This window comes from Canis lupus, chromosome 6 (genome assembly GCF_003254725.2).
Source record: "Canis lupus dingo isolate Sandy chromosome 6, ASM325472v2, whole genome shotgun sequence".
NCBI classification, from domain to species: Eukaryota; Metazoa; Chordata; class Mammalia; order Carnivora; family Canidae; genus Canis; species Canis lupus.
The window spans coordinates 68275375-68301529 of NC_064248.1; the positions used below are offsets into that span (position 1 = coordinate 68275375).

General features: G+C 38.5%; 1 protein-coding gene across 2 annotated transcripts in view; it reads right to left on the bottom strand.

The window, feature by feature from the left end:
- Positions 1 to 4125: 4125 nt before the first annotated feature.
- Positions 4126 to 26155, bottom strand: part of PTGFR (prostaglandin F receptor) — a 43684-nt gene continuing 21654 nt past the window's right edge. For both annotated transcript variants that reach the window (XM_025417890.3, XM_025417891.3), the window contains exon 3: positions 4126 to 7998. In XM_025417890.3, the coding sequence (XP_025273675.1) occupies positions 7696 to 7998 (303 nt within the window). In that variant the 3' untranslated portion in view covers positions 4126 to 7695. The remainder of the gene's footprint in view (positions 7999 to 26155) is intronic.

A 26155-nucleotide genomic window follows, 5' to 3' on the forward strand; every position in this document is an offset into this window, starting at 1 on the left:
TAAATTAAATATTTAAAAAAAATAAAAATAAAATAAAATAATGTTACAATCTCTCATTGCCGAAAAGCTTCCCTGTTCTTTGTGTGTTTCATATCAGGCCATCTGTGACTGGTTAGCATAGTTGATTAAGTCAGCGGTTCTCAAAGTGTGTCCTTCAGATCAGCAGTGCCTGGGACCTTCCCTGAGACCTTGTTAGAAATATAAATTTTCTGGCCCTTAAGACTGACTGAATCAGTCACTGGGGTGGAGCCCAGCAATCTCATTTAGCAAGTCTCATGTAAAACAAATGCATACTAACATTTGAGAGCCACTGCATAATATACCTGTAATAACAAGCTCAATCCCTGCGTGGGCCAGTTACTGTAACTTTATCTCAATATCTCAGACTACACTCTTGTTAGGGCTGTATTGTGTCCCTCCAAAATTAATATGTTCAAGTCCTAATCTCCCAGTTCCACTGAAGGCTACTGGATTTAGAGATAGGGCTTCTAAAGGACCAATTAAAGGTTAAATGAGGTCACTAGGGAGGGCCCTCGTCCAATAATCCGGTGTCCTTATAAGAAGAGGAGATTAGGTACTGACGAAAGGCCATGTGAAGACACAAGGAGAAGACAACCACCTCCAAGACAGGGAGACAGGCCTCAGGAGAAATCAACCTTACCAACATCTTCATCTCAGATTTATAGCCTCCAGAATTGTGAGGAAATACATCTCTGTTTTTTAAGCCACCCAGTCTGTGGTACTTCGTTGCAGCAGCCCTAGCACACTAACACACCTCCTAATTAACACACGTAGCCATCTGGAAACTGTTGGTCACAGCAGACGTCTGGTAAAAAGGGAAATAGCATTACATAAAATTATGTGGCCTACACATAAGATTTCTTTATTAAAAAAAGCAATTCAAAGCCCATGTCCTACTTGATCTTAGGTCTTAGGGTCATTGTTGAATCCTAAGGGTAGTATTACTTTCATTATTGTGTGGTCTAGACCTGAATTAGTAATAGAGCCCAGGTCAAAAAGCCTAGTGAAATGTACCCCAGATAACACTCCAAGAATAGAACTGAAAATATTTTTTTTCTAAAATTTCGTCATGATGTTGGGTCTATTGGTTATACATTTGGCATTAAAAAAAAAAAAAAAAAAGGTTCCTAACTTACATGGCACAAAAATAAATAAATAAATAAATTCCATGAAAAATACAAAATCTAAAGATAAAAAAAAATTCTAACTATAAAAAATGACATAGGGGAATATATTCATAATCTTTGAGAACAGAAAGTCTTTCTAAACATGAAACAAAACAAAGAATCCATGAAAGGTTAGTGTCGCCTAAGTAAAAAAAATATAAAACTCTAGTATGGTGAAAGATATCTTCAACGCAGAAAAAAATGGCAGCCTTGGGAGAAAAATATTTGAAACATTCATGAAAAATAAAGTCTGGTATGGACTGAATTGTGTCCCCTCTCAAAATTTATGTGTTTAAGCCCTATTCCTCAGTGTGATGATCTTTGAAGATAGGACATTTGGGAGGTAACTAGGTTTAGATGAGGTCGTGAGGGGTGGGATCTTCATGAGATTTGTGCCTTTGGGACCAGATCTCTCTTTCTCTCTCCTCTCTCCTCTCTCCTCCACACCCCCCCTCCCTGCTATCTCCCCCCTACCACCACCATGTAAGGAAACTGCAAGAAGATGGCTAGGAAGAGAGCTCTCATCAGGTACCTAATTGGCTTGGACTTCTCAGCCTCCAGAACTGTGAGGAATCAATTTCTCTTGCTTATGCACCCGGTCCGTGGTATTTTGTGATAGCAGCCCAAGCTGACTAAGACAATATCCTTAATATACACAATCCTCCTGCAAGTCGGTAAGAAAAAAATTGACATTAAAAATAGATAAAGGTCAGGAACAGAAAATTTAGAGAGGAAGTGGAAATGACTAATAAAGGTATGAAAAGATGCTCAGCTTCATTAGCAATGGGAAGTACGAGTAACATAACAAAGCATGAAGTATGATTTATTTTTGCCAATCACACGGGTGACAATAAAAAGATTGCTGAAATAAACAGCAGGTAGTGTCAGAAATAGAGCCTTTTCTTAAGAAAAGAATGAGAGTACACATGTCACAATGTGGCAGTTTCTCTGGATATTGAAAATGTACAGGCCTGTAGCCCCGCAATCCCACAGAACACAAAAAAGGACAAGGATGTGCCTATTGAAACAGCCTAATTGGAAAGAGGGAAATGACTGAAAACAAAAACAATCCTCCTTCAATAGGAAAATTGTCATTTAAATTATAGTACACTTGTATTAGGTAAGAGTGTTTAGTTGCTAAAAAGAATACTCTGGGGACACCTGGGTAGCTCAGTGGTTAAGCATCTGCCTTCTGGTCGGGGCGTGATCCTGGAGACCCGGGATCGAGTCTCACATCGGGCTCCCTGCATGGAGCCTGCTTCTCCCTCTGCCTGTGTCTCTGCCTCTCTCCTCTCTCTGTCTCTCATGAATAAATAAAATTTTTTTCTTAAAAAAAAAAAAGAATACTCTGCATGTACCAACACGGGTTTTTGAAAAACAAAAGTTTTACAACACATGTATACATTGTATGTATGTCTAGTAGAATCTCATTTTTTTTTTCTCAACTAAAATGATTTAGGTGTATACTAGCATAGGATTGCCTTATTTAAGGTAGGAAAGTTAGCACTACAGCAACAGAAGGCATTTTGTTAATTTGGGGTTTTACCAATCAGATATTAAGAAAGAATTCAAATGTTACTAAATACAAAACTGTAAGAGTTTACACGCTTTTGTAAGTGGAGATGTGAAGTGTGAAGTACACTTCAAATCCAAAATACAGTTCCTTTAAATTTTAGCAATCCTGCCTCTACTTTGCTATGAATAAGGATATATAATGGTATTTTCAGGGTCCCTCGGGGGCACAGTCAGTTAAGCATCCAACTCTTGGTTTCAACTCAGGTCATGATCTCAAGGTTGTGAGATCGAGGGCTCTGTGGGCTCTGGCTGGGAGCAATCTGCTTGGGATTCTCTCCCTTTGTCCCTCTCACCTCAACCCCCCAACTCTTGTATGCACATGTTCTCGCTCTCTCTCAAATTAAAAAAAAATTTTTTTCACTACTTTATTCTATAGTGGTTTTTTATCTTCTAAAATTTTTATTGGGGCAACCAGATGACTCAGTCGGTTAAGCACCTGCCTTCAGCTCACATCATGATCTCGGGGTTCCGGGATCGAGTCCTGCATCAGGCTCCCTGCTCAGCAGAGTCTGCTTCTCCCTCTCTCTCTGCCCCATTCATGCGCTCTCTCCTGCTCACCCCCTCCCTGTCTCAAATAAGTAAAATCTTTAAAATAAAATAAAATTTCCATTTATTGCAAACCACAAATATGGCATTCATTCCACCTTATCTTTATAGATTACAAGCTACTTGGAAGAATGAATCCTAAATGCTTTCATTCCATGATTTTCTTAAATAGATGACCTTTTTAAAAAGTTCTAGTTTGAAATATGTTAGAATGACAAGAATGAAAAATGTGACCTGAGATGGAAATCATTCATGCTGTCCACCACTTATTTTCGGTTCCCCTCCAGGCCACATCATAGTATTGCACTAACTTGCTTCCTTGAAGGTAGTAGGGTGATCACTGGCTTTGGCCAGAGATGTGTGAGCAAAAGTAACAGGCGTTACCCCTAGGTGAAAGCTCCAAGAGCCAGTTCATGGTTCAATATGCTTTTTCTTCCCTGAAGCAAGGCAAACAGCAACATATAAGATGGTGGCTGCTTTGTCACCTGAGGTCTCTGAGTGATTAAAATGAACAGAGCTTCCCTTCTGAGTGGGCAGGAGCCATAGGTGAGATATAAATCTTTGAGGGTTATGGCACAAAGTTTTTTGGGGGGTCATTTGTTATCACAGACATTTCTCTGCTATCCTGACATGCCTAGGCCAGTGTGTTTTGAAAATTATCAGATTCTCATCCAAATCTATGACCCTGCCTAGGTGGACCACAAAAAAAAAGGTAATAAAAAGAATTTGAAATTCTTCCCATTGGATAGATAAAACGGAAGTTTAGGTTCAAAAGTTTCAAGCTTCATATGACCTTCCTAAAAATAGCCACTCTTGATAAACACTAGTCCAAGTTTATTATAAATCATTTGTTTGAAGTTTTAAACTAGTCAAAACACTAGAATTACATGAGTTGCACACTAATACAAGCAACAAAATATACATATTACTGTTCAATCTCATATAGTCCAGCAAGTACGAAGGACACAAAATACATTTATTCACATAACATCTACTGTTGAAATATCTCAGTAACAAGTTGAAGTCCAACATTATTTGCCACATGGTAAAATAGTCTGACACCCAAATGAAGAAGTAAGATGATGTACATTCCCATCTTTCATATCCTGACCTTAGTTTATTAATTTGGAGCAATGATGGTGATACAGGTGAAGTTAGCAGCAAGTTTCACAAAAAAGTTGTTTCTAGGTGTTTAGCAAGTGCTTTTATCTGGGCTCTAAATTCAGATTAGAGCAAAAGTAAGACCGGTTTTTCTTTTAAAGACTGAAAGTGCACAAAAAAGACCATTTATTGAATAAGACAGATATATTTCTGTGTGTGTGTGTGTGTGTGTGTACATGTTAACTTTTAGGTAATTTGCACTTCAGCAATACAAATAATTAGCAACATTCAACCCTTGGGGAAAAAATTAGACTATTTCTGTCACTTACTTAAATCCTCATTGACAAGTGGGATGCAATGGGATGCACCTACAACTAACTATGAGTCTGCATTATCTGTCTTGGTATCCATGATCATAAAAACCATATGCCATTGGCTTTTTCTGTCATTTTTAAATTCACTAACAAAAGAAAAAAACCTGTCACTTGCCAGTCATTTGCCCCGAATAATAAAATTCCCCAGGAATAACATGATCAAATACTATGTGAAGTTGCTTAGATACTACTTTACCCAGTGAGAAGGGAATTTCAGTTGCTCTGAGGGTCTGATTATAAATTTTAAAACAGAGCTTAGAGTTTCAGAATTGGTTAACCTGCTGAACACTATTTGTACAATTTCTTTCCAGTAACTGCACAAATGTACTTTCACTTGGAATGCTCACATGAAAGTTGTTGATGGATGCTACATTCTATTATTCAACATATAATAAGATGCCAAACTACAGTGAAATGTATATAATAATAGAAACAAAGTTCTGAAGTCAAATATATGCATATTGTTGTGTTCACTTTATTTCATTTTCCTTGGACAAAAGGCCTAACACAATGTCAACACATATTCTTTCACTACATTTTTTTTTCAGTTTTTAGTGTCTACTACTCGAGTTTGACCTCATTCTAAAACCAACTTCATTACCCTACACCTGTACTCAGCTAATAAAGATAATCCTTCCAGGATATGCAGAGAGTGACTCTCTGTCATTCCCTAACACCTTACACACCCATGCACTCCCATATATGGTAATGTCACAGTAGCTCCTCAATATAGATACACGTGGCCTAGGTGACATCACAGCAATAGAGCAACCGTGATGCCATCTACTTAGAAGCCTTACGGAGAAGAGGCCTGGAACCCTGAACGAGAGTTTCTCTGCACGCCTCTCCTGGGTCACAATGCATGGAAGTGTTTGCTGTAGCATCCTATCCAGCATGAGGAGGAAGGATGAAGCTGTGGTTCCTTGTGCCTCAGCTTCCAGGACACCAACACTCTTAACTCTGGGAAATAAATGTCTGCTCAAAACCATCTATAATTTCTGGGCTTTAAGTGCTCTTGTAACACATGAGAACATTCATGTAATGTAACAGCAATCACAAATTGCAATGGCTTTTTTTTTTTAAAGTGTCTACACTGGATATTCAAATATACATACACACACACACATATATATCAAAATAACCAATATGTAATCGTCATTTTAAATAAAAATGCACAAAATTGTTGCAATTCCATGTTCATTTTGCATCAAAAATATTCTTACCTGTAATTCAATTTGGCAAGTGTTCTTTGAGCATATACTATGTGTTCCATATATGAGAATAACCAAACCTTGTGTAATTCATCATTTACTGGTCTTAAATTAAGAATATCGTGTGCCTCTGTGTGTGTGCATGTATCTTGTTTTTAAATTCACTGGAAAAAGTGGTTTCCTTTACATCTTCAATGAAGCTATTTGCTTAATTTCTTTTAGTTTATTCATAAGAATATACCAAAATTCACTGAAGTTCAACAACTTCCAGTGTAAATTCTAGTCAAAAGCAAAAATTTGTGGATATAATAATTTAAGTCTAGTTGAACCACATAGATTTCCCGGAGAATATGAACTCAGTCTCACAGAGAAGGTTAATTTTTAAATGGACCACAGGTAAGGAAGGCAAAAATTCTTTTACAGAAATACATTTCTTTACTATGAAGCAGAACTATCTACCCTATGTTCTGATAGCCCCAGGACATTTTCAATGATTACTAAAATTTAGGGGAGGGGTGAATTATACAAATAAGCAAAGAAGCCGAAAGTGTTACTGGGAAATTTGAGGAGAGATCTTTATCCCCTGATCTCTTGGGTAACCATAAGAATGATCTCCAAGCACCCAACTAATTGCCAATTTTCCCCTTGACACAGCATAGGCTTTAGAAGATGCCATCCTACAGATTTAATGAACCAGCTTTCAACAGAAATTTTTGATATGCTTATGTGTGTGTGTGTGCATGCATAGAAAGCACAAACACACTAGCTGCAGATAGTTTTTAAATATTGCATATGGATTATGTTTCTTTTGTTCTCTGATACAGAAATGACAAGTCCAAGTAGAGGTCCTTTGCCAACATTCTTTGTAACCATCCCTGGGGTTTAAGTTTAGTTTGTATTATCCATGGCAGAGCTTCATAGGAACTGCTATAATGCAAATAGCCTATACATGTGCTGAAATAGAGCCTGTGTTTCTCTAAAAATTATTTACTGCGCACTAGAATTTTCACAGGAAAAGGAGATTATTTGAAAACTGTGCAAATCTATGACTCACACAGAAAACCTTCAAACAAGAATTTACCTTCACAATAATACATGCAAGTAGTTATATTTGTCAAAATGACAAGGACAGGCTCATTTTGAAGAGGCTCGTGAGGTCAGGCAACCTGACAGCCACATCTGGTGTCATGGAGGTCATTATAACAAGCCACAGTGAATCCCATGAGACATGACCCTACATCTACTGATTGAAGCTACATAATGAGGAGTATAACAGACCAGACCCAACAGTGAGGGTGCTCCACTTCATTGAGCCTCGTTTATAAGGAACAGTTGCAGAGCAGTGACCCCCAAACAGCTATTTGACTGTGCAGGTAAGTATTAAGATGTTCTTTGACAAATAGGCCAAGTAAATGCTTTAGGCTTCATTCATTCAAAAGCGTGAATAACACAAATAAGCTCCAATTTTTTTCAGTTGGACTCCATGGCATTATCTCATCATGTTTACCTCCAGTTGACAAAAAACAAGTGAAAAGATACAGTTGTACAGTGAATTTAGCAAATCTCAACAGCCAGATCTGACAAAAGTGGCCCCACACTAACTGCTGAGGTCTGAATTTTCCAGTTTGGCTTTCTATCCCTATCCAATTAACTGAAATATTGACAAATCTTTTCTGAATTTTGTCCTAGACCTACACTGCTTTACTGTCCTATTAAACCAGGTGCTTGCTGATTTATTTTCTCTGTAACTGGAGACTCAGAAATAGCAGCAACCTTTAGAGAATTTTTAATGGAGCTAAGCTCCCACCCATGCAAGCTGATGACATGCACTCCACAGCAGCGTCTGGCAAGTTTGTAGAGATTCTTAAGGACGGCCTTCCGCAGCAGAATGTACACCCAAGGATCTAAGATTTGATTCCACGTTGCCATTCGGAGAGCAAAAAGTATTGTTTTACAGGTCTCCAGAGAATGATCTCCATTTATTCCAATGTTGGCCATTGTCACCTGCAAAACAAACAAAACAACAAAATCCATTGATACAGCTATTTTCTTGGTCCTATAGTTGTTTAACTGAACTAGCAAGGCTACATGGCATCCATTTCACTTTCCACAAAATGGTGTTATTTTCCAAAATACTGACAAAAAGAAATGAAGAGTAGCGGAAACATTGATGTAGATATCTGGATCCTTTGAGTTCAAATTGACATTAGAACTACAAAAATGATAACTTATATGGCAAGTCAAATGTGCACAAATAGAATGACCCAAGGGAGAACAAACATTGCTACTGGTAACTGATCTTTTCTTACTTCTGGGAATAGTAAGTTCAAAGCCAACACACATTTGTATGTTTCAATGAAAAAAAAAAAACCCTAAAGTTTATTTATGTAAAATTAAAGTACAGATCAACTATAGATACGAGATTTTTTAGAATACAATTTGCACATGGAAATGTTAGTGTTCTGGAATGTTACTTTTAGACTTTTCTGCTTGGTAACTACAATACCAATTTCTTCTTATCTCATATTCCCTTCTCTGCATCCTTCACCCTAGCCTTAACTTGGCTAAAATATTTCAAAAATGTAATGGAATTTTGTAAGGGTTTTGAAGGAAATGACTCCCGTCTATACTACCATTGAGTTAACAATAACAATGTAGATTTGGTCCCCTGTATCTATTTTCTCACCATTCATGAGGTTAAAGACATCATTTTGTGGAATAAGTCCCATAAATGGCCCCAGCTATATGTTAGAACTGGTCTAATCACTGAGACCAGTTTTGACTTCCAAATCAACAGCTGCATAATAAACAAACAAGAAGGCTTTGAAAACACCTTGGCTATAATCACAAATAAGACATAAATGAATAAAAAGTGAAACTGAAAAATTAAGAATCACTGGACCATAAGAACCGTGGGACCATTATGCCACCAGCATTAAGAGAGGATGTAACGAAGCCTAAAACCCAAATGAAAAGAAAAGTTTTTCTTGTCTTCTTAATGGACCATTATCAGAAGGAAATGTCTTAATTTGGCTTTGATGATATTAGTGGTTGAAGGATAAATGTCCCTTATCAAAACCTTCATTATCTACACAACAAAGTACAAACTCCCTAGTTGGTTCCTTGATGATATATCTAAAGTCAGCTACAATCTCATCTCCCCTGCAAATACCTTATTGTCCAATTTGCTGTGAAGGCCTCACCTGTCCCAAATCCACCACGCTCTTCTGAGCTGTGGCTTATGGGACTTTATTTTGTACTCCTACTCCCCCTTCCTGTCTGATAAACTCCTATCCACCCTAGTAAAAATGGGCTCATCTCCATGAAACTTTCTCCAACTTTACCAAGATGAATTAGCAAGTTACTCCCCCTCTGTTCTTTCAGAGCCCCCCTGTCCATAGCCAGTTGTATCACTTACCACACTGTATGATAATTATGCATTCATTTCTATACCTATATGCACCTCTTCTTTTTCCCCTTTTTTTCCCCTAGTACCCAGTTCAAAAACCGACACCTAGGATGTACTCAGTAAGAGTTGGAATTAAATTGTATGGTTTTCTATTCACTGAAGCTATCTCTAGAAGCACAGGAACTAGTCATCAGAGAAACAACTGATCATCCATTATAATGGTCTAATATTTTGAGGCTTAAAATATCTCTGAAAGCTTTAATCCATCCATTAGTAAAGGATTCCAAAGTGGTTTCTTGTCACTCAAAAGAACAGGATCTTACAAATTCCTTGGGAAATGGTTCTTTGCCTCAGAGTTCATTTCCTATGAGAATCAAACTGTAGCCCTAAACATTCTGTAGCTAAATAAGGCCAACCAAGTATCAACACACACAAAAAAATATCCTAATCCTCACCCAATAGTACCTGGGTCAGGTATAGACTCTTATGTCACTGTTCCCCACGTTAGCCATTAGGATAGAATAAGAAAACCTATATGGGCCCAGTTTCTCTTAGAAGAAAGCAGAGCTGGGGCACCTGGGTGACTCAGTTGGTTAAGCATCTGCCTTTGGCTCAGGTCATGATCCCAGAGTCCTGGGATAGAGCCCCACCTTGGGCTCTCTGCTCAGTGGGGAGCCTGCTTTTCCCTCTCCCTCTGACTGCCACTTCCCCTGCTTGTTTTCTCTTTCTCTGTCAATTAAATAAAATCTTGAAAGAAGAAAGAAAGAAGAAAGAAAGAAAGAAAGAAAGAAAGAAAGAAAGAAAAAAAGAAGAAAGAAAGAAAGAAAGAAAGAAAGAAAGAAAGAAAGAAAGAAAGAAAGAAAGAAAGAAAGAAAGAGAAAGAGAGAAAGAGAGAGAGAGAGAGAGGGAGGGAGGGAGGGAGGAAGGAAGGGAGGGAAAGGAGGGAGAAGAAAGCAGAGCCAAGACCCAATGGGCAATTGGATTGAGATATTTTCATTTTATAGTTTTCTTTACTCATCAAATATATATTGATTATTTGCTATGTGCTCAGCAATGTGCTAAACACTGAGGCTACAAAGGCAAACAAAGGAGACATGTGCCTGTCTTCATGGTATTTACAATCTTCTTGCTGGGGTTTGGGGGGAGGAGGGTTGGTGATTGTTTCAAGTATGAATGAATAAGTATTTCTCTTGCCTTGTGAGTATTGAATGAATGTATTTCCTATTAATGACTATATATGTTTCTAGGAATCTCAGAGCCCAGTCTAGAACCTGCTCTGTATAGTTGGGAACAAAGATGCTTCGTGTAATTGGCTGGAACAGCTGGGCCTGGTTTAGAGACATGAAAATTAAAAACACCTGAGTTACATGGCATGCACTTCTCCGATACTTCTTTCTCCCTGAAAACAGCGGTGTGGTCACCAACTGTGCTACATACTCTACTAGGAGAAGTACATTAATATACTTTTTAGTATATTACTGATTATGGTATAGTCTCGAAAATTCAGGACAATCTAAGTATCCAACAAAAGATAAATTATGGTAATTTCGTGTAATGGAAAAATATGTAAACATTAATGTTTGTGATTCACTGTTAACTTTTTAAAAAGCAAGTTACTAAACTGTATCAACTAAGTGATCCTAGTCTTATAAAAAAAAGGAAAACCAAACCCAAATACATTATTTTGTGCACGTGTAGAAAAAAGACTAAGGTCTGTATCAGTATTTCAATTGGTTATCTCTAGACAGTAGAATTACAGAGGATTTTGATTTTCACCTTTGGTTAATCTCTAACTTACTAATTTTTGGATAGATCATGCACTGCTTTTGTAATCTGTGCATTTTTCCAGTTTGTTGAAATATACTTTCGTACTCGAGAATCAGAACTAATTTGGATTATTTATGCATGCCTGTGTGTATGTGAATGAGGTGCCACAGAATTGCCTGAACATTTCTGACACTTTTTAAGGGAATAAAATATAACCACTTATCCCAGAATATCAAATATAACAAAATTTAAGATAAATAAAATGCATATATATCCTGTCAAATGTGATCACTTCTTTAGGAAAAACTACAGAAGATGTAAAATAAAGATGACCAGAAGATATACTTCAAAGACCAAATAGAGGTTGTACTAAGTTACAATAAAAGCAAAGTATTCCTAACTGAATGAGGACATTCTTAACCGCACAATTAAGAGAACATCCTTATTACAAAATGCAGATCCATCATAGAACTTGACCACTCTGAAAACACAGGTGAGCACTAGCCCAGAAGAACTGGTCATTCGGACAGTTAGGGGATCTCGAATCATGAGAAAGGCGGAAAGTCTCCTGTAAACCAGAACATGCCACCTAGGAGTGAGAAACACAGCCACGAACACTAACATCAAAAACTAGAACTGAGTATTTTCCCGTGCTTGGAAGCCTCTTTTTATATATAGGCCAAATAATCCTCCTAACAACCCTGTGACATATGTATTGTTATCTGCATCTTCCAGATAAGGAAAGTATGGTTCCACTAGATAAGGGACCAGTCCATGGGAAGCGTCAGAGCCTGTCCAGGGCCTGTCCCTTTAATTACTACACTTAGATTGCCTACGGGCCCTGCAGTGTACTTGCTCAATACTCTTACCAAACGTCACCCAGAAAGAGTAGAGAAAGCTTCCTAAGGAGTGGGAGACACTATGGGAGGGACTTGCCTAGAGGAACAGGGAACTCACAGCCGCCACACCTAGGGAAGGACACCTCAGAATTGATTTCTGCATTAAAGAAAGGGCATTTCCTTGGCCCTGTTCCTGCCACTTCCCCAGCCACCCTGAGCCAGTGCTGGCATAGAAGGAGAAAAAAATGCAGAACTGAGACCCTGTTCCCATCGTAAAAAGGCCCGAAGAAGCCTTTTTCCCTTTCTCCCTTAAGATTAACACAGAAACACACACCTTGCCCCCAAGATGACAAGACAGCGGCAACTAAATGAGATTTAGGATTGAGGTCTCCTAGTCCAAAAGACCCAGGGAATTCTGTTCGAGTTTCTCAGTCTAAAGCTACAGATGATCGTAAGTAAACAATTATGTTCATGTGATCACAACCACTAAGGTACAAGTTCATACTTCAGAAAGTAAAGCAGGAATGTGACTGAAGGGATTCAGAGTACGCAAGGGGAGACAAAATAGGTGTCACTTACTATAAACACACAGAACTCTATATCACTTCCTATGAGAAGTGACAAAATCTTATGATTCCTATGTGAGTCATAAAATCTTAGAAAAAGCAGGGAAGTTTTCCTTCATCCAGTCCAGTTCAGAAATTCCTTGCAGGTGTCTTTAAGTATCGGATGGAAAAGACTCAGCACTACTCATGGGAGAATTTCTTCCATTTAAGCTGTGTGCTTTGTTGGGGCCCCTAGATGGCTCGGTCGGTTCAGCGTCCAACCCTTGATTTCAGCTCCGGTCATGATCTCAGGATCATGAGATCAAGCCCCATGTCAGGCTCCGCACTGAGCGTGGAGCCTGCTTAAGATATTCTCTCTCTCTCTCTCTCTCTCTCTCTCTCCCCTCTCCAGCTGCTTCCCCCTCACACCTGCACACACACACCCTCTCTCTAAAAGAATTCAAAAAAAATAAACTGTGTGGGTTGTTGAACGTTCTCCTATCATCAGGAACTGAAAACTCTAGTTTTGGTCTCCAGAGCATCACGGAAGAAGTGTTGGCAGCTTTTCATATGCTTGAAAACTAACACTGGCTTGTATCTATTTCTCCATGTCTTCTACTGCTCCTCACCCAACATGACTTGCAAATGCCTGGCTGTCCGCCTCTCATCCACTAGTTTCTCCATCTTCCTTTAAAAAAAAATGCACTGGTGAGAAATAAAACATACACTCTCTATACAGTCCAACAGGGACAGAGCTCAGTGAAACAATCATTTCTTAAAAGGCAGACAAACCACTCCTATCTGAGCCTCCAGGACAATGCCACCTAGTTTCTCCTTTGATTGGATCCTAGCTCCCAGAACGTCACGGGAGGTAAGCTCCTTACTTATTAAATGTAATCCTAAGTGACTATGTGGAGCGTGACAACCTTCACATTTCCCTGCTTGTTTCCAAATTATTCAGACTTATGTATGGATGTATCAATATTTAGATATAAACATGCATAGTTACAGTCACAGATGTGTGACTTTGTCTTAATGGATCTGCTTTGTGGTATAAATATCCAATTCTGGAGCCTCAGATGTCAAACCCAGGGTAGGACCCCTGTACCTTCTCTTTGACCCACTCCCATGATGTGTCTCAGACGCCCTGTCCTCTCTCATTTGCTGTCATAGCACTTAAAAACAAGCCCATTCTATTATGGGCTCCTAACTGGTCCTCCAGACACAATTTACTTATTCATTTATCTTATTTCCACGTGTTCACTGTATTTTCAAACACTTCATAAATGCCACAATATGTCACTTTCCCTGTCCTTCCCTCAATGGGAAGGACCTGTCCAAATCCTCCACCCTTCCTATCCCGTCTTCTCCAGAAAGCCTTTCCTAAGCTCGCTACAGCTCCTTACCTCCCATCACACTTGCCACCATCCCACTAGCACTGATAGACACAGTATCAGCACCTTGTGCAAAATATATTATAATTAGAAAATGCAGCATCATAGTCCTTCAATTGTACTGTAAGTGCCTCACATCTTTAACCTTCTCAAATCTTTCTCCTCTACTTTTGACAGGGTAAGTGGGAAAAGACTCCTGCAGTCGAGATGAAAGACAAGAAGGAACAGGTAGCTTCAAGCACAGAATTTTGGAGGGTTGAGCAGAAAGGCCAGGCAGCCCCAGATCCAAGAAGTCAAGGATTTGAGGTGAAAAACAGGAGAAGCATATGAAAGCTTATATGGACTCGTGTTTCAAAGAATGCCTCAGCCTCTGAGACCATTCATCTCCAGCCTGCCCGGAGTGGCTCTGTACTTATTAAAGGAACCTGGTACAGTTAAAGTTAGTTTGAAATTTTTAAAATTTTTAAGGTGATAAATCAAACATTTACTTGGTTTAGGAAAGGATCCCCAGTCTCTGGTTAAAATTGAAAATCGTTGTGGAGGGTAAAGAACAGAGGCACAGATGCAGAGATTCCAACCCAGTCATATCCCAGAAGGGTTTGGGGGCCTGGAAAGGGTGGCGAGGGTCGGGGTAGAAGGGGTACATTTTAAATCTACAAGAGGGACGCCTGGGGGGCTCAGTGGTTGAGCGTCTGCCTTTGGCCCAGGGCGTGATCCCAGGGTCCTCGGATCGAGTCCCACATCGGGCTCCCTGCGAGGAGCCTGCTTCTCCCCCTGCCTCTGTCTCTGCCTCTCTTTGTGTTTCTCATGAATAAATAAATAAAATATTTTTAAAAAACTACAACAGAGACTTGTCTGTTTTAAGGTCTCAATCTGGGCTAAAGGGCTTTTGCCATCCCTGCACCTCTTGCATAATAAGTTGTTAGACTCAAAGGCTATTAAACCAAAGTCACTGATCAGTTAGTGAATTTGATTTAACTTTAGAAAAGCTTTGGCCTACCACTGACTCTTCCTGTCACTACGTGACAGCTCCAGCCACAGGGGAGATGCAGAAAGACCACACCGGTCCACTGGGGTGACTTAGGCACCCCAGGAATAATGGAATTTCTTTGCCCTAATGTGTCTTCAGGAAAGGAGAGAAAGGGAAGGGAAAAGTCTCGTTGGCATTTAATACTTTAACTATTTCATCTTCACCAAACTCCCAGCTATAGTTACAATTTTTCTGGTGCTGCAGATAAGAAAACAAAACCACAGAGACATTAAGTTGCCAGAGTTCACACTGCTGGTAAGTGGCAGAGGCAGGATTTAAACCCATCTACCTGGCTTCAAAACTCACAATCTAATTTTACTAAACGATTCCCAGTAATGAGACCAATAATTGTATATTTATGATCAAGATGATAAACAGAAAATAATAAGCATGTATGAGTACTTTACTATGTTCTGGACACTTTTATTTTTTCTTAAGATTTTATTTATTTATTTGACAGAAAGAGAGAGAGAGCACAGGCAAAGGGAGCAGCAGAGGGAGAGGGAGATGCAGGCTCCCTGCTGAGCAGTGGGCCTGACGGACCAGGGCTCCATCCCAGGACCCTGAGATGATCTGAGCCAAAGTCAAACACTTAACCAACTGAGCCACCCAGGTGCCCCCAGACACTGTTTTAAAATTTTACATCTATTATCATATCGAATCCTGTTAACTCCTTGAGGAAAGCAGTATTACCCCAATGTCAAGATGAAGTAGCTGAAGCAAGATGAACTTGCCCAAGGTCACGGAATTAAAAGAAATGCGGTCAGGATGTGAAGAGCTAGAGATGCTGAGTGAGGATGTATTGCCTTCTTGGCATTAGTAGATCTCATTTTTAACTCACTAGGTTTCTATTTCTTTCTGCCCATATCTGGTGTTCCTTCTAGCTGATTCTAGCACTTTTTAGCCCAGTGTTCCTATCAAGTCACTTTCACTAGTATCTTTGTTAAAATCAAGGTTGTATGCTATTAAATATGTTGCTCCAAATCTCTCGCGCCCGTACCAACAGACGTAAGTGACACGTAGGTCAGTTGCGGGAGGACCACACGGCTGAGGTGTCCTTCAAAGCACGCTTGTCAGAAAAGATGCCAGAGCAAAGAAAACTATCTATTTGGAAGGGAAAAAAAATTTTTATATATATTAACTAATGGATATAAAGTGATGCAGACAGTAAGACAAAACCCAGCATCCTTTCTCTTTTTTCTTCCTATCCACCCCACGATGAATGGCATAATTTTCATTTTAGGATCCTCTTTCATCCTTTTTGACTGGTCTTCAGATGTCCTTTTGGATCTCACTTTTTTTTTTAATCCACATTTTATAACTGTTATCCTTATTCCATCATTTCTGTTCTTTGGAGCCGATGAAAATAAAAAATGAGCAGGCAAAATTTGTAGGTCTTATAAGAAAACATGTGTATGAGACTATATGTGTTGGTTTATATGCCTTGCCTTGTTATAAAAGTAATTTAAGGCATTTTACTTTGAACTATGCTTTTAAGAGCACTGTAAACTCTAGTTCTAACTAGCAGTGATTAGTTAAACCAACAAAACATGGTTTATGCCTTAGACATTGGCAATGACAGACATGGAAGACATTTTCATCCTAACCAAGAACTTTTTAACTAACATGTCATAACTAAAGTAATTATTAGCAACTCTTCTATGAGTTAGAGAGAAAAGACCTAGTTAGAAATTAGTCTCCGTCTGGGAGCCACACTGTTTCAGAAACAAAAGACTACTTTGACTGTTGGCAACGCTGTTTTCAATGGCAAAAACAGACCGTAGAAGAAGGTGTTTCAGGAAAACATCTGCTCTGAAATACACTGTTTTTCCAAGAAGAAATTTAATTTCCAACTGGCAAAGTTAGTTTACTATTACAGAAGTTCAGAAAGAATTTCTGAAGCATTCTCTGAGCTCTAGGACAGTAATCCATTAGAGAGAATTTTTAATGAAATGAGTGTCCCTTTAAAAATAAAAAACTATCCATGATCTATTCTCCAACTGTCTCAGCAGCAGATACCATAACTCCATCAACCACATCAAGAAAAACACTTTATCTTGTGGACTCCTTTATCCTCAGCGCCACGCCCGATACTTGGTACACAACAGGCACTCGATAAATGCCAAATGAAGAAATAAGTGAATAAGAAGAAATTTTAGCGTCCATGGAGGCCACAAACCATGACTATTATTTTACACTGTGCTGGGCAGAGTGGGTGCCTAACTATTAATTGGCATACAACTTTCTCTATAATGCACAAAACGATTTTACTCCAACGGCCACCACACTGTCATCATCAATGGATAAGCTTTCACCAAGCTCATGATACCATTATGTTCAACATCCAATAGAAGACAGATTCAATGGGCTGTGGGATCTTAAGGGGGGGGTGAGGAGATCTTTTTAAATTCATTTTATTTTACTGATTTACTTATTTTTGGTAAGAGACCAAAAGTTATATAAAGACCAATGACTTATGTAAAGTGCTAAACTTGGGCCTTGGAAGTTTAGCACAAACATGTCAGCAATGTATTGTTTGGGATGCGATTATGATATTTTTAAATTCCATTAATTGTTATTTCCCTGAGACTTCAAAAAAGTCAATCATGAGCCACTGTATCAGCATAATAATTTAAAAATAATAATAATAAATTGCGCTAAATTCTTCTCAGTTACAGGTAAGACTGAGAGACCAGCAATCATTGTCCAAAAATTAATTTTACTAAGGATGCCTGGGTGGCTCAGGTGGTTGATCTGCCTTTGGCTCAGGTCATGATCCCAGGGTCCTGGGATCCAGTCCCATAGGCTCCCGCAGGGAGCCTGCTTTTCCCTCTGTCTGTGTCTCTGCCTCTCTCTGTGTGTCTCTCATGAATAAACAAAAATCTTTTTTAAAAAATCAATGTTACCAAAATATGAAAAATTACCACATTTATGTCATTTAAATTTCTAAATACAGATTCCAATTGCTTTAAAAAAATCACAAAAATCCAACTTTTAAATAAAAAGATTTTTACAATCCAGAATATAGAGTTATTAGGTTGAGCTGATGTTCTTTCTGGAAAAAAGTACTAATTGCCAGATTTATTTTACCTAAAAAATTCATAGTTTAGCTAATATGAACTCCATCTGCTACCACTGTAGTTGAAACCTAGGGCTTATAGTAAAGTATAAGAAAACTTTTGGGAATGTGTCAAAGATGTCACCTAGAAAGGACACATCAACCATGCTATCATTTACCCTTCACAAGGGTTCATGCTCGGTCTTGCAAGATCTGGCTTTTTCTAAAGCAGATTGAGTTCTCCATTATCTTACGGATAAGTCATGGTTATTTCCATAATGAACACAAGTTCATGCCATCTTTTTTAATGAGTTACTGTAACCCAGCCACGAAATGTCCCTGGATTCCCTATCAACCCCATACTTCTGTCTCACCGAAGGTACCTCACTCCCATTCCTCTCAAAGATCACGATGTCTGTCATGGGTACTTCCTTGCCATGCTACCGACTAGATACTGCTCACTGCCTCACTTGTAGCTTACTGAACAGTGATATGTGGTGATCCCATTGTTTCTCTTTGTCCAATTTTGCGGACCTTGCTCTTGTCCTTTCGCCTTGATGTTCAGGACCCTGGATATCCACAGCAAATTGGGGGTTAGGGTTATATAAGTTGAACACGTCACCTGACACCGCACATTTCAATCATTCTTGCTGACAAGTGACCCCCGACAAAGCAAAAGGCAAAAGTATCAGCATATGCCCAGCACAATTCAACCACCTTGTGTAAGACTCTCTCTAGAAATGAATCATGCATGTAGAGGAGGAGGTTCAGGCATGCTCCTCCCTCCTGGGATCTCAGAAGAGTGTTGGATTTGACGCTACATTAACCCTATATTTCAGCAGCCTCTCAAAAAAAGGTATCAGTTGTCTTCAATTTTCTGTCACTGAACGGGATATCGCTTCAAAATAAAGGTCTAGCAATAATTTTTTTCGTTCCAACAGATAATTTAAATTGTGTATAGCTCTTGTAGTATAGAGCAGGACCCGGGGGCGGGGGTATATTTGTTTATTTTAGCTTTTTAAAGGCACATCTGCATCTGGTATAACCAAGACTCAGTAACAGGGTGCCTGGGTGGCTCAATCAGTCAAGAGTTGGACTCCTGAGTATCAGCTCAGGTCATGACCTCTGGGTTGTGAGATCAAGCCCCACATTGGGCTCCGTACTACCTCCCCACCTCTCTCTCTCTCTCTCTCTTTTCTCTCTCTGGAAAAAAAAATAGTACATGTCAATAACACACCAATGTCAACTACAGTTCTCCTTGGTGTAATCATTATGTGACAAATTATTACATAAGCATATCACCAATTCCAGAAGACTGCTTCCACTTTATAACTATTGATTGGAAAAAAAAAATAACTATTGATTGGAACAGTTTCTAAGATTTCAAAGCAACAAGCAAAATGCTGTTATACAACTTTTAGTATTGTGGAATAATAAAGAATTTGGCTGGCCATTGTCCTTCATTCTTGGGAGGGAGCCTCTAAACCCTTGGAATTTCCTAAATGATGGGTGTGCCTTTATTATTCATGGTGGGCCCCTGGAATCATGGGTGTTTATTCTCATGAGGTGATTCCTGCTGAAGCCCTAGATAGTTTTGGGATTGGGGCAGGCCATGGTGGAAAGACCACTCATGTAATTATGAATGGTCCGTAACTTACAACAGTTCAACTTAGGAGTTTTCAACTTTACAATAGTACAAAAGCTGTACACGTTCAGCAGAAACCATATGTCATATTTTGAATTTTAATCTTTTCCCAGACTAGCCATATGTAGTATGATCCTCTCTTGTGATGCTGGGCAGTGAGTGGCAGCAAGCCAAAGCTCCCAGTCAGCCACTCAATCATCAAGGTAAATAAATAATACACTTAACTCTTCAGTACCTATACAACTGTTCTGTTTTTCATTTTCAGTATAATATCCAATAAACTACCTGAGACAGGGAACAACCTTATTATAAAATAGGCTATGTGTTAGATAATTTTGCAACCGTAGGCTAATGTGAGTGTTCAAACATGTTTAAGGTAGGTTAGGCCAAGCTATGATGATCAGTAGTTTAGATGTATTGAAAGCATTTTGACTTACAATATTTTCAAGTTACAACGGGTTTATCGGGACATAATCCTGTCATAAGTCGAGGAAGATCTGTGATGGGTTGGGCTTTGAGCTATGAAATATTAGCCTGACCTGGAGATTGACATAGTCAATGATTCAATCAATCATGCATAGGTCATGAAATCCAATAAAAGCTCTGGACACTCAAAGCTCAGGTGAGCTTTCCTGCTTACAGCTACAGATTGATGTACTAGGAGGGTGAAAACATCCTGAAGACATGGAAGCTTGGTGTTGGGGGTCCTCCCAGATCTCACGCCATGGTAGCCTGAGAGTATCTTTTACAATAAAGCTGTCATCATGAGTATAGTATATTCCTGAGTTCTGTGAGTCATTCTAAAGAATTAACAAATCTGAAGAAATAGGAACTCCTGATTTTGTAGCCAATTGGTCAGAAAAGCAAAGGGCCTGGAAATCCTCAGGCTTTCAGCTAGTGTCTGAAATGAGGGCAGTCTTGAGGGAGACTGCGCCCCTAATCTGTGAAATCTGAAATAACTCGAGGCAGTTAGCATCAGAATTGCATTGCAGGTACCTTGTTACATCTTTGAGTATGTCAGAGTGACAAAGATGAAGTAAGGCTGGAAGTATTGCAATAGCCTGGATGGCTTCAGTTTAGGCATCCTGATACTGATCTTGCATGTTGGAGCTGGAAACCATTTTCATACCATTAACAAGCAGTTGGGAGGATATACATGAACTTTTCAATTAAGCTGTGATGGTTATCCTAGGTATAACGAGCAGTTAAAAAAAAATTCTCAGCATTTTGTTCAAAGTGTAGAATTTTGAATCGAGTTATACCCACAATCCCCCTCTGACTGACATTTAAGACAATTTATTTCATTATAGAAAAGACCAAAGGTTGGGACTGGAAAGGACCTTAAAAATCATGTGACCTAATTTGTCCATTTCACAGGGAGGAAAGGGGCCAGGAAGATCAGTGATTTGCCCAGTGATTAGCTACTTAATGTCTAAGCTGGAACAAGAGAAATGCTGTAATATCTAAAATCACACTGCAATTCTCATGCTCCTTGTGGTAAGACACTGTTCAGGAACTAAGGCAGATACATTCTAGTCCAGTTGTCTTGCCACTGAGAGAGACAGCAAAAACGGGTGTGCAGGATATGATCAAATGTCTTGTCTTCTACTGATCATTAATGTAGCACTTTTAATGTCTTCTTTACATTTCTGCTGACAAAACATAACCAAAGGGGTAGCCTATGCAGATATTCAGCATTCTAGAAGCATTTATAAAGCATCTATTATAAATCAGTACTAGGCATTTAGAGATGTCAAGATGAATGATTAGGCCCATCTTTTCTAATGAGTGGACCTCCATCCTTCATAAAAACAGAAATGCAACTGTGTAAGTCCTGCAATCAAGGCCACAAGGGAGCACCGTGAAAAAAGCTGTGAATATTGTGGAAGGGACTTTTCTGCCAAACTAAAGGATTTGGCTCTTATTCTGCAGACATGTCAAGTTATTAGACGACTTTAAGCAAAGAAAGAAAAACTGAACCTCCCAACTGCATACGTGGGACATGATTTTGCCAATCTGCTTGACGCTCTCAACAGGAAGGCTTGCTTCTTTTGCTGCTTTCCTCTCTCCGTGGCTCAGCACCCACAGCGACTTTTCCAAAGCTATGAAGAAGGTACACCTCTAACTTTGTATTCTTCAGCCTCTATTACAGAAGTCTTGTGATAAAGAATGCAAAATTGATCCTTGTCTGAACAATGAAAACTCAGTTCTGTAATTCTTGGCTCAAGTGATGAAGGAATGTGAAGCACATAGAATCAGGCACCCACAGCTGAGATGTAAGAACGTTTAAGGACAGCCCCTCAGATGCCCAGCGCCTTGAGTGGCCAAGGCACTGTCCAAAGGGAGAAGCAAGTAAGAGACTCTGGCTGTAGGAGTACGTCCAACATGAAGCTCTCCAATTCTATAAGGAATCGCAGAGGGGATGCTGCTGCTTGTGCACACTTTTGCTTCTCAGGATTCCAGGGCCTCAAAGAGGTACAGTCCATCAAAACTCACAAATGTAAACTAATTAGACAAAAACAATATACCCATCTAGAAAATACAATAAATCTTTGTTGAGAGGACTGCCAGTTGAGAATATCAGTTTTATTATCAGACAAAGCCAGACTGTGGGCCATCCTATAAAATAATGCAAGAACTCTTCAAAAGTACCAAGGTCATGCAAGACAAGGAAAGACCAAGGAGACGTGACAATGAATGCTGTCATGACAATATAATGGTGGATCTTAAATTGGACAGTAGAACAGAAAAAAGATGTAAGTAGAAAATCCGGTGATCCAAATAAAGTCTTTACTTAAGTTAATTACACTGTATTAATGCGATTTCTTAGTTTTGACAATTGTACTATGATAAGGCAAAGTATTAATATTAGAGGAAACTGACTAGAGCATATACGAGAACTCTGTAATAATTCTGCAAACTCTTCAGTACATCCAAAATTATTTTTTAAAAATGTTAAAGCTAAAAATTAAAAAATTAAAAAATTAAAAATAAAATTTAAGAAATGTTAAAGCTTACATGTATTTTCTAAAGAAATAGAGATTTTTGGAGTCAGAGTCCTGGGTTTAAAACATGGTTCTAAAAAAAATAAAATAAAAAAAATAAAACATGGTTCTATTACTTTCTGGCAATGTGACCTTGAGCAAATTCCTTAATCTCTCTGTGCCTTAGCTTCCTCATCAGTAAAATGGGAATTTAAAACAATTGTAGAAGTGAAAAAGATTAAGTAAAATAATGTGTTTAAACCCTCAGTATTGTGTCAAGTACATAATAAGTTCCTAAAAAATTATATCTAGTATTTGCTTATGAACAGTACCATAATTATTATAGTTGTCATTGCTATAGTGGTTATTATTAGGATTTTCTGGTTCTGGAGTCACTTCAGGAAAAGCCCAATGCTACAGATAGTACGCATTTATCCTTTTCTTCATTTTGTTAGAGCCAGATGGAGTAACCCTGCTCCAGTATGTTCTGGGTCAAACTAAATCAACCAGATTTGGGTGTGTGCAGTTGCTGAATGTGGTGTGAGTGGGGTGGGAGTTGAAAGGGACACGTACAGAGATGGAAAAGTTCTTACTAGCCTTGAATAAGTACCCACATCAAGTTATATGATTCTCTACTAATGAGCAGCTGATTATATACCAGCAGCAAAAAGGCATCACCAACATTAAGCAACCCATACACTGCTTAATATGCTGTCGGTTACAACTACGTTTCTGTGTGCCGGAAGTGTTGCTGAGAATTTCTCTTCAGAAATCTGGCACTGATACTTTTGCTGCATTGTAGGCCACTTTTAGATACCCTAGCTTTACAGTTCTCAAGAGTTAGGAGTGCATCAGGACAGTACGCGAACTAATGAATTACCATGAATGAAATAAATGGAACAAATGAATGAAAGCCGTCTGGATCTCTTTTTAAAACAATGGCATGCAAAAAAATAAATAAATAAATAAATAAATAAATAGATAGATAGATAGATAGATAGATAAATAAATAAATAAAAATAAAAAATAAAACAATGGCATGCAGACAGTCCCCAATTTACAAACTTTTGAAATAGCACTCATTTGTAAGTTATCCTTTAGAGTACAGAATATAGCTCACCATAATAATATAGTCTACTTACTGAGTAAGCAAATTTAAAATAGTGTGCCACAATTTTTTAACACAAAAAAAATTAAAATTCTGCTGCAATATTAGTAATCCATACCAAAAAAATTGTTTTCTATATTGCACTTTATGTCACATCTGAATGCTATATAGAGTTCCAACTTCTGGAATCCCTATTTCCTTGTTAGTCCAAAGGTACTTATACTTGTCTTTCACATTCTCCTCTTCCCCAAAACCAGTTCTCCAACTCAGACTTCTTCTAATAGTGACCATCTCCCCCCCGCCCCCCCCCCCCCCCCGTGAGCTTTGAATTGAACTATTTCTCCTCCTTCCACTGCTATAAGGGACTTACCATTTGGACTCACTCTCCCACAATATTATTCCATAATTTAAAAAATAAGTGAAACTCTTGGGAGGGAAAGAGAAGGAAATGTACAGCCTAGTTCAATCTTTTTGCAAGGCAATGTAGCAAAAATATCTCACAAGCCTTCATAAGGTAGCTCCCCTTTAAAGTACTGATTTCATGTCCATGAAACTGTTCTAATCAAGTAAATAGAAATAGTCTGCAAAACCCACAGGATTTTCATCTCAGTGTTGCTTATAAAACAGAAAAAACAGAAGCAAATCCCAACAAAATTGGTTCTAGTATACGTACACAATGGAGTAGCTTGTGGCCATTAAAATGACGTTGCCTAAGAATGCTTACAGATAAGATAAAATATTTATGTTATAGTTTAGAAAATAAAGATTGCAAAATAATAGCATTTCAGTTTGATGAATATAATAATTATCACAATAGCTACAACTGATTGCATTATTACTGTGTACCTTCTGAGATAGGTACTACCAATATTCCCATTTCCAATGATTAAAAAAAAAGAGACAAAAGAAAATTGATTAACTTATCCAAGGTCAAATCGTTAGTAAGGGTAATCTGGCTCCCAAAGTCATACTCTTAATACAGTCTCTCTAATATGTAATGTGTGTGTTTTGAGAAAAGCATGGGAGTATAAGCAAAAATGTAACAGTACTTAACAGAGACTGGGTATGCACTTAGGTCAAAAAAAAAAAAAATTCTAAAATGGCCTCTTAAAAATGGCCCAGTCCCTGGGGGCAATGCTCCTAATCCCTGGAACCTGTTATTATGAGTCGTAACTCCCATGATTATGTTACATGACACAGATGACACAGTGAGGTTATCCAAGTGGGCCTAATATAATCACATGAGCTCCTTTAATAGCAGAGAACTTTCTCCAGCTCATAGCACGAGAAGCCAGAGAGCAGCTGCCAACTGCCAGCCAGCCAGGAAAAGGGGACCTTGGATCTGCAGCTGCTGGGTTCTGCCAACAACCTGAGTGAACTTTGAAGTGGATTCTTCTCCCAAACTTGCAGGTAAGAGCCCAACCTTGCTTGTCCTTTGCTTTCAGTTCCCTGAGCAGAGAACCCAGCTGAACCCACCTAGACTTCTGACCTACACAACTATGACATTTTGAAGTGGGTGCTGTTTCAAGCTGCTCGGTTTATTGGAATTTGTTATGTAGTAAGAGAAAGCCAAAACAGTACTTATGAAGGACTTAAAATTAGGAAAATAGTAAAATTCATAGTCAGAAATCTACAACAGCCATTACACCTATATTTCCATTATACTTAATGGAGAAAATATAGATACATTTTAAGATCTGGAACAGGACACAGATACCCATCATGACTACCACTGCTTAACATTATATGGCAATTCCTGGCTAATGCTTTGAGGAAAAAATGAGGTATATAAGAATTACAAGAAAAGAGATACACTTCTGTTAAGCTAGAAATGATGAGAATTAGTTAATGATTGAAACCAAAGAGTTGAGCAAGTTGCTGAATATATGAACCTGGATAAATCAGACACTTCCCTAATTAACACAACCAACTATAGAACATAATTAAAAATACCATTCAAAACAGCATAGAAATGATAAAGGGTCTAGGAATTAAAAATAAACAAGACCTTAAGAGGGGCTTACATTTTTAATTGTGTCTTTTTCTATATTTTTCAAATTTAATATAACAAGTATATATTACTTTGCTAATAAAAATAGACCATAACAATGGTGATATTCAAAATGCTTAGAACATTGGCACCACTCAATCAAAATGGCACAGACAATAAATAAGCAGTTCAGCCTTGTACCTTGTAATTGTTAATTAAGTGATTATTATATTTCCCTCTCTGAATTGCCTGGGAAGACAAACTTCAGGCCTCTACCTTCTCTGAGGTTTTTCTCTCAATTATTTCTCCTATAGTCAGGAAAGAGGGAACAGAGCAGAATTATATGAAGGAGGCAGGGTGGTTTACTGGAAAGATTGCAGGCAGCAAAAACC